Below are 13,818 nucleotides of genomic sequence, written 5' to 3'. Positions count from 1 at the left end.
TGTTTTCACACAAAATCAAAACAGAAAGCGGGGTTCATTAAAAATCATCAAGTGCTACTTTTTGGGAGAGGTATAAAACAGATGAGCACATGAGAGTAAAAACTATATACAGTCCAAATGATGAAAAAATTGTATAGGGATGTGAGCAATGTAATATATGACAGGCAAAAAAGGAGACCAAAAAAAAGTTACAAAGAATTGAAATACACTACTTTTTTTGGGCCTTGGATTTTTTGGGCGAGCGCGATGCTTCAGCCAGAGTCGTTTCCGCCTTTCGCTTTCGTCCAGCCCTTGTCTTTGTGGCTATGTTCGACGCGGGCAGCGTGGACGCCACGATCTCAACATCCTCCTCCTCCACAATTTCAACCTCGTCGCTGTCCGAGGGATCAGACAACTCCGATGAGTGTCCATTCCCGGATGGCCCAGCCTTGGAGGATGGCTTAGCCTTTGACAATGGCTTAGCCTTTGAGGATGGGCCGGCCTTTGACGATGGCGCGGCCTTTGACGATGGTGCACCCTTTGACAACGGTGCGGCCTTTGACGTCAAACTTCGAGGACGTGGAGCTGGGAGAGGGGGTGGTGGAGACAGGGAAAGGATGGGCGGTACCGGTGGGAGCGAGGGTCGGCCAGCTGGGGGGGGCGAAGGCGCTTCCGGAGTCGAACCGGGCAAGAATAGCGCTGTTGGTGGCGCAGACACGGCAGGGAGGACGGGTGCGGGTGGAGGTGGGGGAGGGGAAGGGAGGACAGGTGCTGGCGGTGGTGGAGGAGGGGAAGGAAGAATGGGTGCTGCTGGAGGTGGAGGTGGGGAAGGGAGGGGTGCTGGCGGTGGTGGTGCGCTTGGGGATTGTGGCACAGAGGTGGGTTCACGGGTCCGCGACGGACCCAATTCTTGTTTGACCTCCATCTTGGAGGGTCCTGCTGCCTGTTTGGGGGCGGGATTCCTTTGTTCATCCTGCTCCAGCAAATCGTCGACCACATCTCGGACGTGGTTGATCCTCTTGGTGATGTCGTTGAACATCGTGACGGAAAGCGAGGTGCTTCCTGCCACTTGTTCTTTGGCCATGGTCCATTCGGCCTTCACCTCTTGGATGCCGTCCTCGATGCTCTTCATCCTGTTCTCCACCGCCAAGTTTGTCTCGGCAAACGTCGCAATCCGTGCATTAATCGCCGTCATGGACGCGGATAACCCGTCCAGCCGTTCCATGATTCTGCCTTGGCGCTCAAAGAGCTGCACAAGCAGTTCTCCCACATCCTCGGGGAACGACCCTTCCCCGGCCTTCCCCTTCGCCGGAACATCTTCTCCCTCCTCCAACTTCAACGCCTCCCCATAGCTTCCCAGTGGCGTCGTCAAAAATTGACCCACGAAGGTGTTGCGCCCCGGGTAGAAGCTGCAGTGGATCTTGCGAGACTTGCAAGACTCGCAAGATTGGTGCTTCACGGGGACGAGAGGCTCAGTGCCTGTCTCCCCCTTGACATAGCATGGCACCTTGAATTTGATGCATGCCGTGCACCTTTCCACCATGTCCACCATCCCCTCTGGCACCTGGCGCACTTTCTGGGATCTCAACCGCGCCTTCCTGATGGGGGGGACATCGTCCTCGGTGTCCTTCTTTACGGAACGCGTGCGCATCTTCCGGGTGGGGGTGGCAGTGGGGGTGGTAGGCGGTGCCCCTTTGTTATCGCCTTCGTCGTCCTCGTCGACGTCCGCGTCCGCGTCTTCGTTCGTGTGGCTTCCTATGATCGCCTTGCTCCTGAATTTCCCCTGCTTGGACTTTGCCAATCTTTCCAGCTTCTCCCTGTACGCTGGGTGACCGGGCATGTTGGAGGCGGTAATGTGGGGAATAATTTCCCCCTTCTTTGTCCGTGGGCCCCTGTAATCCGCTGGAGCCAACTGAATGGACTCCACGGGGTCCGCCGCTTTCCGTTTGCCCTTGTCTTTGTGGGCGTCTGTCACGGGTCCGTCTTCCACCGGGGGTTCGACTGCCTTGCCCTTGCCCTTCTCGGCCCGTCTCTTCTCCGTCTCCTCCTTGTTCCTCTCCTCGTCTGTCTCCTGCTCCTGCTCCTGCTCCTGCTCCCTCTTCCTCCTCTCCTCCGCCTTCTGCTTCTCCTGCTCCCTGGTCCTCCTCTCCTGCTCCCTCTTCCTCCTCTCATCCTTTCTCCTCTCCTCCACCTTCTGCTTCTCTTCCTCCCTCTTCCTCCTTTCCTCCTCCCTCTGCCTCTCCTCCTCCTCCTCCCTCTGCCTCTCCTCTTCCTCCTCCCTCTTCTTCTTCTCCTCCCTCTTCCTCCTCACCTCCCTCTTCCTCCTCTCCTCCACCCTCTGCCTCTCCTCCTCCTCTTGCTCCTCCTTCTCCCTCCTCTTCTCTTGCTCTTCCTCCTCCCTCCTCTTCCTCTGTGCCTCCTGGCCTTGCTGGTATGCCTTGAAATTTGCGACTTGATGATGCAAATTTGCCCAGTCGACCTCGAACCTTGCTACCTGCTTGCCGTCCTTGCCCTGGCTGGTCTTGTATGAATACACGACAGGGCTTGCGACATAATCCACGAGGCGGAAGTTGGCCGCGTCCCTGACGTGTTCTTGACACAGTGGAACCTATTTGGATGAATTTTTTTTGTTCAGTAAGTCTTATGCTCAAGGGATATTGATTACTCACCAAGTCCCTGTAGAGCTGCTCCAACTGAGCGTTGAACGCGCTTTCGCCATTGCGGTAGCACTCTGTAAAGGTTTTTTCCCAGTCAGCAAGGCGTTGGGCGAAGGTGGCGGTGGTGGAAGATGAAGAGGCCATTGGGAAAGCGTTTTTTTTGGGGGGGAAGACGCGTTAATGGGTGAGGCACGGTAGAACGTGGGGTGGTGATCGTGGTTGGAGTTAGTCTAAAAAAAGTCTAAAAAAAAGCGGTCCCGCAAAACAAAACCATACACAAACATGTACAATCTGAGTCATGTGATTTCTTCACCAGATCCAGTTTGTGCAAAAGTTGCTAAGTTCGATACACGGGTGAATCTATTTCCGTGTCATGGAGAATCCTCGGATAGTATTGTATTCCGTGAGATATATAAACAAGCCCACCCAGTTGCACTTTCTGGACTGTATGTCCTCCTACAACTTTATTCCCACCTCTAGCAAAAATTCCCCCATTGACTACACCAGTCTCAACAATCTTACCAGGCTTCTTGAAAAACTGAAGGAACCTCCTCCCGTAAAACCTATAAAATGTAAGACTAATGGCATTAATTCAAGTAAATTTTAATTGATTTCTGAGCATCAGCAATGTCTTCAAATATTAGCAACTCTAAGGAAAGCAAACGCACAGCAAGGACGGATGACCTGGCTCCGCCGCCAATGCCAGTCATTCCAGATAACCTGGCTCCACCCCCTATGCCTGTTATTCCAGATAACCTGGCTCCTCCCCCTATGCCAGTCATTTCATCTAACCTGGCTCCGCCCCCTATGCCAGTCATCCGGAAAGACCTGGCTCCGCCGCCAATGCCAGTAATTCCAGCTAACCTGGCTCCGCCGCCAATGCCAGTAATTCCAGCTAACCTGGCTCCACCCCCTATGCCTGTCATTCCAGCTAACCTGGCTCCACCCCCTATGCCTGTCATTCCAGCTAACCTGGCTCCACCCCCTATGCCTGTCATTCCAGCTAACCTGGCTCCACCCCCTATGCCAGTCATCCGGAATGACACGGCTCCGCCGCCAATGCCTGTCATCCGGAACGACACGGCTCCGCCGCCAATGCCTGTCATCCGGAACGACACGGCTCCGCCGCCAATGCCTGTCATCCGGAACGACACGGCTCCGCCGCCAATGCCAATCATTCCAGATAACCTAGCTCCTCCCCCTATGCCTGTCATTCCACCTACCCTGGCTCCTCCCCCTATGCCTGTTATTCCAGATACCCTGGATCCTCCACCTATGCCTGTCATCCGGGATGATGTGGCTCTGCCGTTGATGGCAGCACATGTTTCATACACGTCTGTCGTCGACAAAATCATTATGGACTCTCGTCCAGCTATTTCCTCTGAGAGGAAGCAAGGTCGCTATTCTCCACCCCCTGAAGCATGCCACCTGCTCCTTCAAAACCCTTATTTTCGAACCTACGGCAGGTTTGATCCCATGGGCGGCTACCCCGGTTCGCCTCCCACCCAGTCTGACATTGAGTTCGAGGATGTGACAGATCAGACGGCATATTTTAACCCTCCTTTTCTATATGTATGCACTTAGATATTACCAAGCACTAGATACTGACAACTATTTTAGAATTATACCGAGCAGCAGCTACGGGCAACATACGACCAAATAATTGACAGTTCCGTCGGCGACAATAGTTATGACAGCAAGGTCACAACGTTTAAGAACCTCCGCCTGCATCAGCTGCAGTCAGAAATTCTGACTTATAATGCGCTGGAGGAAATTGACGCTGGGCTGGCAGGGATTGAATCGAGTTTGGAAAAGCATTTGTATACCGGTAGAGATGAATAAATTATTTTTGGAGCCCTTGTGCTCATTGATTCGCAATACCTCTCAAATATCCCTCCCTCTCTGGGAAGATACGGGTCAAATGGGTCCGTCTGACAGCACAACACGGGTCAAGCGGATCCGTCTGCTTGCAATACACGGGATGCAAATGGACCCGTCCGGCTCATTTCCGGCCCGTGTTTCTTCCGTGTAGGTAGACGCGCGGATCCCGCAGGCCACCCGGCGGCTCCATTTAGCGCTAAATGGCACGTCATGTACGCTATGATTTGCCAGGCTAAATCACACGTACATCATGCTAATCTCCTAATTAGGTAGCGGAAGTAAATCCACCGTGTCTCACGTAATATCCTTATTATTAAATCTTAGGTAATGTACGTTATAAATAAACTGTCTTATGTGTTGTAACCTGCAGGCCCACCGTACTTCTCCCATGCACGGCGTTCAACCTGCCTCTCCAGATAAAGATGTGGAGGATTCCATCCCTTGTCGGCATTGAAATGTATCCCTTGCACCCAACAGAGGTCCTCCAGTTCGAAAGCAGTGAGCTGAAGGGGCAGAGGATTTCTTTCAATAATTATAGAAACTCAAAATTTAACCATGAAAGACCTACGAAGTAACAAGTTTGTGCTTTATTCTTCCTTATTTGTGCCTGCACAGATTAAATAGCTCAACATCTGCAATTCCAAAGAATAGAATGAGTCTTACAAACTGTGATAAGTACGACCGCCCCCACTTTGACTCATCCCATATAGAGTCACCCTCCAAGTGTACTCTGTTTATCGGTGTATATCCTTCGGGTTTGGCTTCGTTATGAAGGACAGCTTGCTTGCCGTTAGTATGCTCCTTTAAAAGGCCTTCATATTCTTTGATTTTCTCTGAGTCAACAAATCAACGACGTTCATGAAGTTGAGGTCCGGAAGTTTTAAAATGTTTTACTGGAGTCGCTGGAGGCGTTATCATATGGCGGCCTGAGTGTGCAGGATGAAAGGAAAAGAAAAAGAAGGATAGTGTGTCGCTGAACTTGAGCAACCAAAGCAAAGCCAAATAGGGGATGGCTGACAAATATGACTCGTTGCGATCAACGTCTGATTAGATAATAGATTAGATGCAGCCAAACAAAACTTTTAAAAGAGGGATCTTAGAATCCTGATATTCATTCAACGAACATCGGAAGGCGTACTATTCTCTGTTCTCATTTCAATATTCGGTTCTACAGTGCTCTCTAACGTTGTATACTAGTGAGGCTTGAAGCTTGAATATTAATAGCACCTCCTGTGCCTATATTTAGCACACATTGAGACGCCGACCGTTAGGCGCCGGGGATACTCGACAAGGTTGCGATTATAGCCAGAAATGACATCATGTAACGTATCCAATGTTTAGATTATATGGAGTCGTATAAGTTGACAGACCCATCATGTTTGCGGTAATCTGCGGTATTTACACGACTAAGTTTTGGAAGCCAGATGTTGTACACATCTCATGTATTCGAGGCTCTAATGCTGGATTAACAGTATTAGTATCATGTGGGGTGATTTGATGAAAGTTGACCCCCCTACTCCAATTCTTTTAGAGAGTTACCCGCGCAAAGATGTTCACATTCTGCGTTGTTATACTGTATAAGCGGCCAATGACTTGCTATGTCTTTGGCGTGTGAGTATCATGGCGATTAATGACCTTTCGACTCCCATGGACATCGGCAAAAGTGACCAAGTCCCAAAATGCCTTTGCTGCCTTTTAAGGAAGGCCAATGATTCATGTGACATAATTATGTCACACAAAACATTTGGGTAAAATTTGGAGGCACCCAAAACATTTAGAAGGCATTTGGAGGCTCCAAAAACATTTGTAGAGCCCAAAAGTTATTACTAAATATTTCACATACTTACACTTATTTCTCAATTATTGGTTTGCCATAGAACTTAGAGTGAATGATTGATCATAAATAAAAAGAAAAAGAAAAGCTTGAGTTCAACTTGACATACACTCAAATGATTACCGGCCTTAGAGTGCGCAAAAAATGATTTTTCAATGTAAAAATTTATTCACAGTATCATCGCACAATGTCAATTTAAGGCAAAGTCCACCGTTTCTGTCTAGCCATCGACAAAGAGCCTCCCAGGTCTGATTACAAATTAAGTCGGAGATTGAATCAATGTTATGTGTATAATAACTCGAGACATGCCCCGAATTCCTTTCTTTCCTCACTCTCATGTCTCCTGGTTCTGACAACACAATCTTCTGGTGTCCCATGCACATGACATAGGCCTGAAAGTTAAACTCACAAGGTAAATCAATTATCCCCAACTGCCAGTGCAACCCAACTGACAATTTCTTTTATGTCTTTGCTCCTCCTTCGACTTTGATACATCTTTCCATCAAGTATAGATTACAGTCTTACGGACATGCATGTTGAATTAATTGTGAGTATATGCGCATCAAATGCGCATACATTTTGCATTTTGCTTACCATGACTCACTGTGACACATCCAGATCCAGATCTCAAATCACACGAGTTATTGTGACCTGGTCACACGGAGTCTCCCAGGGTCTGGTTGACCATTATCGTCATCTGTACTCGTTTCTATGTACCCTCCATTGTAGTCAATCAAATTTTATTGTGTTAGTATTTCCAAAGTGTGTGATTATTGGGAAATGGCTGCTATAAATTGTCAGACCTATGCAATGACACGAAGCTCAGTGAACATCTTGGATGAACGACTATGGGATTGGTACCTATGCAATGACACGAAGCTACATAGGTTCTATGTAAGTAGCTGGTAGGTCATAAGTAGGTTAAATCTCACCTCAGTGAACATCTTGGATGAACGACTGAGGAAAGGGAGAGAAAGGAAAGAAACCAAATGTATACTAGTGAGTCACGTGTCTAAGGGTAGGTCATGAGGAGTCTAACACACCCCCACATGTATGAGAGCGAATGAATGCATGCAAGAAGACAGAGAGAGAGAGAAGAAAAAGGATAAAATAAAGAAGAAAGGAAAGAGGTAAAGGTGTAGCCATGAAAAGAAGAAGGGTGTCCATGAAAAGAAGATATGTGTCCGCAGTAGAAATAAGAACATAAGAAAAGGAAGTCAAGGAATACGAATGACACCTAAGGATGAGCGATGTTTTGAGAATATCGGAAAAGGAAGTGGTTTGGTGAAAATGTCAGCCGTCATATCGCCCGTTGGTACCCATTGCGTTTCGAAAGTCCCGTCAGCAATCTTTTCCCGAATGAGGTGATAGCGCACATCGATATGCTTGGTCCTATTTGATATGCCGTCAGAGTTGGCGATACAGAGGGTGCTTCTGTTGTCCCCAAGCATAGGAAAAGGTGTAGGAACTGGTAGCGAAAGCGACGTCAGGAAGAGGCGGAGCCAAATCGCTTCACGAAGTGCATGGGAAAGTGAGTAGTATTCTGCCTCCGTTGAGGAAGACGCCACAATACGCTGTTTAGACGCAGACCAGGAGACCAGACAACCCTGATAGAAAAAACAGTACCCTGATATACTCTTACGGTTGGATTCATCGGAGGCCCAATCAGCATCAGATAAGACGCATCCCTGAATGTATGGGACAACCGAGTTGGGAGTAACTGCCTCATCAACCGCATACTCCAGGCCCCAATCCATCGTACCGGCCAAATACCGCATAACACCCTTCGCCGCCAGCAAGTGCGCCCGCGTTGGATTCGCGTTGTATTGTCCAAGGGCCATTGCGGCGTAGGCAATGTCGGGTCTAGTGGAAATAGCGATATATATGAGGCTACCCACGATCCGCTGGAAATCAGTTTTAATATTGCCGTCCGGGATATGGGATAATGAGTTGTGGGGCACCGGTAGGAGTTTATGGAGCGGGTAGGCCAAAGGAACCTTGGTCAGTGTGCATTCTAACATATCCCACGCCTGTAGAAGGTCATATATCATTGGTTTCTGAGACATCCAGAGTTTCCGGCGGGGTCGATCGCGGGTAATACGACAGCCTAAGTACATGGATACAGGTCCCATATCGATGACTTCAAGGTCAGGCAACAGTTGTTGAATGAACCAATTGTAGAGAGGGATCGAATTGGTCACAACCAGGCCGTCATCGACATGTATCGGTATGATCAGGAAGAGTCGGGAGCTGTTAGGTAAAGCAGGTATAGATGGATGTGGTGGGCTGTTCCAGTAACCAACAAAGACCGATTGATCGACCTCACAGCGGGAAAGGCCAATGCGCAGGAGTAGCTTCATGAAGTATTGATAGAACTCATGTGCGGATTGCCTAAGGCCGTAGAGCGCGACCAGAAGTCTTAACACCGTGTTGGAGTCAGCCTCAGGGAAGCCAGGAATCTGCTTGACGTAGATGGAGTATGACAGCTTTGCATGTAGGAATGCTGTTTTGACATCGAAGCTCATTATCTCGAGGTCGTTATGGGCTGCATGGGCAAGAATTAGTTTGGCACTGGACGGTTTGCAGACAGGTGCGTATGTGTGGATATAATTGATGCCATACCGCTGGTGAAAGCCTTGAGCAACTAAACGTGCCTTTTCTTCCCCACGACGAATCGAACTGTCAGGATGGTACTTGAATGAGAATCGCCATACTACTCCAATAGCCTTGTATCCGTGGGGAATAGGTGTCGTACGCTCAAATGCACCACGTTTATGCAGGCTGTCGTATTCGCGTTGCATTGCCGCCTTCCAGATGTCCCGGTCAGGGCGAGCCATGGCTTCCTGGTAAGATTTGGGTGGCTTGTCGGGGTTGTAGTCGGCAATGCAGAAGCGGTAGGGGAATTGGGAGTGAGAAAGAAAGGAATGGTGTAGAGAAGGGAGGTTATCGTCGGGAATGAAATCAGAAAGTGAGAAAACATCATGTACTACGTTGTCCGATTTGCATGTATTTACAAAAGAATCAATATTGTTCAAGTCAGCAAAAAGAGAAAGTGAATCAAATGTCTGTAAAGGATGAATAAAAGTGTGAGAAAGATTATGTACGTTACGGACAACTTCTGAGAGGCAAGACAAGGGGGCGATAGGAGCAGTAGGGTCGGGTCTATGAGTAACGAGTGAAGTGTGCACAACAGGGGTAGTCTTAGCTTGAGATCGCAGAACGCGGGATGAGGGAATGTGAAGAGGGGCGTTTGTGGTAGATGCCTTGGGTGCAGGGGTGGATGGTTTACGGTTACGTGGGGAAGTAAGGTGTCCACGCTCATCTTCAACGAAGATAACATCTTGTGTGAAACGCACCTTACCCTGAAGGTCCATGACATTCCAGCCTAAGCAGTCTTCTTCGTAACCAACAAAGATCCCTTCATATCGAAGTGGGCTACCTTTGCCTCGTAGTTCGTCCGGCAGGTATGCAAAACAACGACACCCCCATACACGCAACAGGGTAAGGTCAGGTTTGACGCGTTGCATCTGCTCGTATGGGCTTGTACCAGCTGGCAAAGTCTTAGTGGGTATCCTGTTCCTCAGGTAGACCGCAGCTAGGACCGCCCACCCCCAGAATGAAGGAGGAAGACCAGCGTCGGCCATCAGAGCAGCGGCGGTGTCAGAAATGGTACGTATATAACGTTCAATCTTGCCATTTTGTTGATGGGCATATGGCGCAGTCTGCTGAATAGCGATACCGCGTTCTTCCAGGAGTTTACGCAGATCCCCGCCAACAAACTCCGCAGCACCATCCATACGGATTGCCTTAATCTTAGTGTCCGTTGCCGTCTCCCATTTTGCCGTGGTACGACGCCATATCGCAGAAGCATTATTCCTCGCCGTCATCAAACCGATCCCACCCATGTTGGTACAGTCATCCAGAATGGCCAAATAATATTTGGCTTGAGTCGACGTCACAACAGGAAAAGGACCGCAGGTGTCCATGTGGATGAGCTCACATGGGAGGGCGGCACGATGTTTATTGGTCACATAAGGGGTTTGTGGTGCCTTCCCAAGGATACAAGCAACGCAGAATTGTAATTGAGAGTCACCCGCCCAGTCAGTTCCTTTTTGTAGGTGTTTAGTTAAGACGGTTCGTGTTGTGTCATGACCTGGGTGACCTAAACAACGATGCCACAGTTCTGGTGTCAGGTTTGATATAGGCAAAGCTGGGCAAGCGATATGCGATGGTGATGAACTCGTAGGTGGTGGGAGAAAGTTGAGGTGGAGGAAAGAGATGCGGTGTTTGATCATGGCATCAATATGTCGACCACCAAGCTGGCCCTTATCTGGGAAACAGACACGAGTATATGGCGTACCATCGCCTGGTTCGAATCGACAGGCAACACCGGCTTCAACTATTTGACCCACGGAGATGAGGTTGAATGGTACTTCCGGTGCATGCAAACAATCCTTCAGAATCCAAGTAATATGTATTGTCCGCCCATCGTTTCCAGTGAGAGGGAGCCGAATACGGACGCTGCCGCGGGCACAGGTAGCCATCACTCCACAGTTTGCAGTACCCACCATTACACGCTCTTGCTCGTTGTACGTCCAGAATAGACTGCGATCCTTAATCAGGTGAATAGAACATCCCGAATCAAGAGCGGTATTGTAGTTGGATATTGACAGAGCAAGGAGGACCCAGTCAAGAGGTGCGGCTAACGCGATATTTGGCATCGGGCAGGGGAAATACGAAGAAAATTCAATGGATTGCGCGGATGTGGGCCTAGCTAGGGACAGTGCGGCGAATTGTTGTACTACAGGTGATTGCTGTTCCACTTCAAATGTATCTATCTCATCACTTAACCCCGGACCAGTATCCACCTCCGCGACGTGAGCCATAACAGGAGTGCGTGAACGCCGATTGGCCAAAACCTTGTCTTTCCGGCCTTCCATTGCACCCCCGGGCTGGAAGCAGTTTTCTGTCAAATGAGATCCTTGACAGGTAGTACATGTAGGTCGAACAGATGTTGCTGATCCTGTAGGTGGTGGTGCTGGGTTGGTCGAGTGGTGACGACTGCGGGTAGAAGGGGATTTTGGAACAGGACGATGCAGTGTGGTTGACATATGCTGCGCATCGCCGACAATGCGGATAGTGTCCAGTATCTCATCAAAAGAGGGCAGTGCGTTGTCGTCAGAATTGCGAAGTTGTAGGAAAACCGATGTCCGGACTTGCATGAAAGCCAGTGAGTTCGTAGGCAGGCCACATACCAGGAGCTGAAGGACTTGACGATGCGGCAGAGGATAGCCGGCTTCGTAGAGTTGGATGTAAGATGCACGCCACGTCGATATGTATTCCGACAAAGATACACCCCCAGAGGTACCAGCCACACGGACCCGCAGAGAACGCAGTTTCTGCTCAACCAACATGGCAGAGTGGTAATCACCAATGCTATAAAGTGACCGGAGATGGGTATAGATCTCTCGTGAAGAGCGACGTTGTCCAGCTGTAGGAAGAGCAGTAGGGATGCTGCTTAAGACTGTTGTTGACAAACGAGACGTTAGAACCCAAAGGACTTGGTTGTCTTGTGCCCACCAGCGAGTGTGCAAAGCAAGGTCCTGGTCTGTGTAGTTGGGGAGCAGGTCTGGCGGGTACGAGGGCAGCAGGAGAGGGTCGGTTAACGCATTGGGGTGAGTTTGCCAATCGTCCGCAATGTGACCGTATAAACCCAATGAAGTGATGAGCAACGTAACACCGTTATTCCAGGCAGTCCAATTCTCACGACCAGTCAGGACAGGAATTTCTTTCGTGGACGGAGGTAACGCAGAAACCGAGACAGGATTTTGGTGAACAGGGACGTGGTATAGTCTTGCCGAGGGTGCGTAACCGCCAGGGAAATGGACATGAGAAGGGACGCGCGGAGTAATTGGTGGTCGAGTGGCAGAGTTGTGTATCGCAGGTTGAGTCTTTGTAACAGAGCGGATAGGAGTGGGTTCCCGGATCGAATGCGCATTATCCCGCGAGGGACGAGAAAGAAGAGAGAAAGGTGAAGAAAGAGAAAAAGAGCCTGTATGGTTAACAGGTGTAGAAGGCATACGGGCATGTGAATTTGAAACAGAATGTGTACTAGAACGCGAAGAAGATTGGTTTTCTAAGAATAAGTAGTCCGAAGAAAAGAGGGTAGAAGAACCGCCAGAGCTAGGATCACTAGATACACCAGATCGAGAACTACTAGAAGGCGGAGAGGAGTATTGAGGGGGGGAAAGGTCTGTGGGTGGCACACCTCCATGTCCTGGTGCCTGTCGGGGAGTCTCCCTCGGACGCGATCCGGTAGATTGGCTGTGTGATGTGGTACTAGGGGGCAATGGTATAGCAACAGGGTTCCGCAATTGTTGAGCAGCAGCTCCAGGTGTAATAGCAGACAAGTGTGTCAAAGCCGGGGAAGAAGGTTGGTGAAAACGGGTAGTAGGGGAAATGGTGGGAGAGCGATGAGTGATAACAGGTACGACCGGAGGCCTCGCCATATGAGGGGGCAGAGGACGTTATCATACCCCAATCCTGATTGGAGATGAGATGTTCATTTTGGATCTACACACGACGCCCTCAACCCAAGCAGTCATTCTTTCCATAAGTCATCCACACATCTTATCTTATCAACACTTGTCACATGGGAGCCACGTTATTCCGGATCATGTCACTTCATCAGATCATCAAGGCTATGCGACGGATCAGTCAACCATCAAACTGCATAGCTTTCTACACTGCCTTGCACAGCCGGACTGTCAACTCTATTTTTATCAATTCAATGGTCTTACTCAGCGTCAGGCTGCGGATTACTCATTCCAACTTATTTTTGGTTTGTCTTACTCATCCTTTTGTGTTTATTTATATCTTTTCTATTGTCTGTTGCGCTTTTATTGTCTTTGTCTTACCAATCTTCTATGCTTTCTGACTCATCCTTGCTTCTTTTATCTAATCTGTATTACCATTCACCTTCGTCATACACTTCTTTCTTACTCATCCTATTCATTTCTTATCTGTCGTCGTGTCGATATTGACATGTCTTATTGTTCTTGCTTATTGTTACACTTGCGTAGCCTCATTCTTGACACTTTGTACAGTATATGACTCGGTTTTCAGTAGCTTAGATTGGTATTTCGTTCACGTAGCTTTTAGTATAAAAGCTGTAGTAGAATTACACGAAATGACAGGAAAGTTACACCCAGTCCCCACTTTCTTCAAAGCAAGTCAATTTTCATCCAAGTCAAGTCAATTTCAAGTCAATCCACATCGATTCATTTCAATTCCAAGCTCAAGTTCAAGCCAAGCCCAAACCCAAGTCCAATTCAGTCATCAGTTCCACCCTCCGTCGAGACCAAGTTTACTTCCATTCATCCGAAGTCATCTCGCTTTCCATTAAGAGAGGATTTCATCCAAGACCAGTCATCCTCCTCATCCAACGCCTCTTCTTCTCAGCGTTGA

General features: G+C 48.9%; 2 protein-coding genes across 2 annotated transcripts; one reads left to right on the top strand and one right to left on the bottom strand.

Annotated features, from left to right (window-relative positions):
• Positions 1 to 208: 208 nt before the first annotated feature.
• On the bottom strand, positions 209 to 2,780 carry JR316_0010036 (uncharacterized protein; the record flags this gene model as incomplete). Its single annotated transcript, XM_047895713.1, has 2 exons — positions 209 to 2,587; positions 2,649 to 2,780. The coding sequence occupies 2 exons, from the start codon at positions 2,778 to 2,780 to the stop codon at positions 209 to 211; spliced, it is 2,511 nt and encodes an 836-aa protein (XP_047745432.1).
• Positions 2,781 to 3,803: 1,023 nt separating this feature from the next.
• Positions 3,804 to 4,478, top strand: JR316_0010035 (uncharacterized protein; the record flags this gene model as incomplete). The annotated part of the gene is made up of 2 exons (XM_047895712.1): positions 3,804 to 4,208; positions 4,257 to 4,478. 2 exons carry the CDS (start codon positions 3,804 to 3,806, stop codon positions 4,476 to 4,478), a joined length of 627 nt encoding a protein of 208 aa, XP_047745431.1.
• Between the last annotated feature and the right edge of the window lie 9,340 nt (positions 4,479 to 13,818).

This window comes from Psilocybe cubensis, chromosome 9 (genome assembly GCF_017499595.1).
Source record: "Psilocybe cubensis strain MGC-MH-2018 chromosome 9, whole genome shotgun sequence".
Classification (NCBI taxonomy): domain Eukaryota; kingdom Fungi; phylum Basidiomycota; class Agaricomycetes; order Agaricales; family Agrocybaceae; genus Psilocybe; species Psilocybe cubensis.
This window is presented reverse-complemented; position numbering and strand designations above follow the sequence as displayed.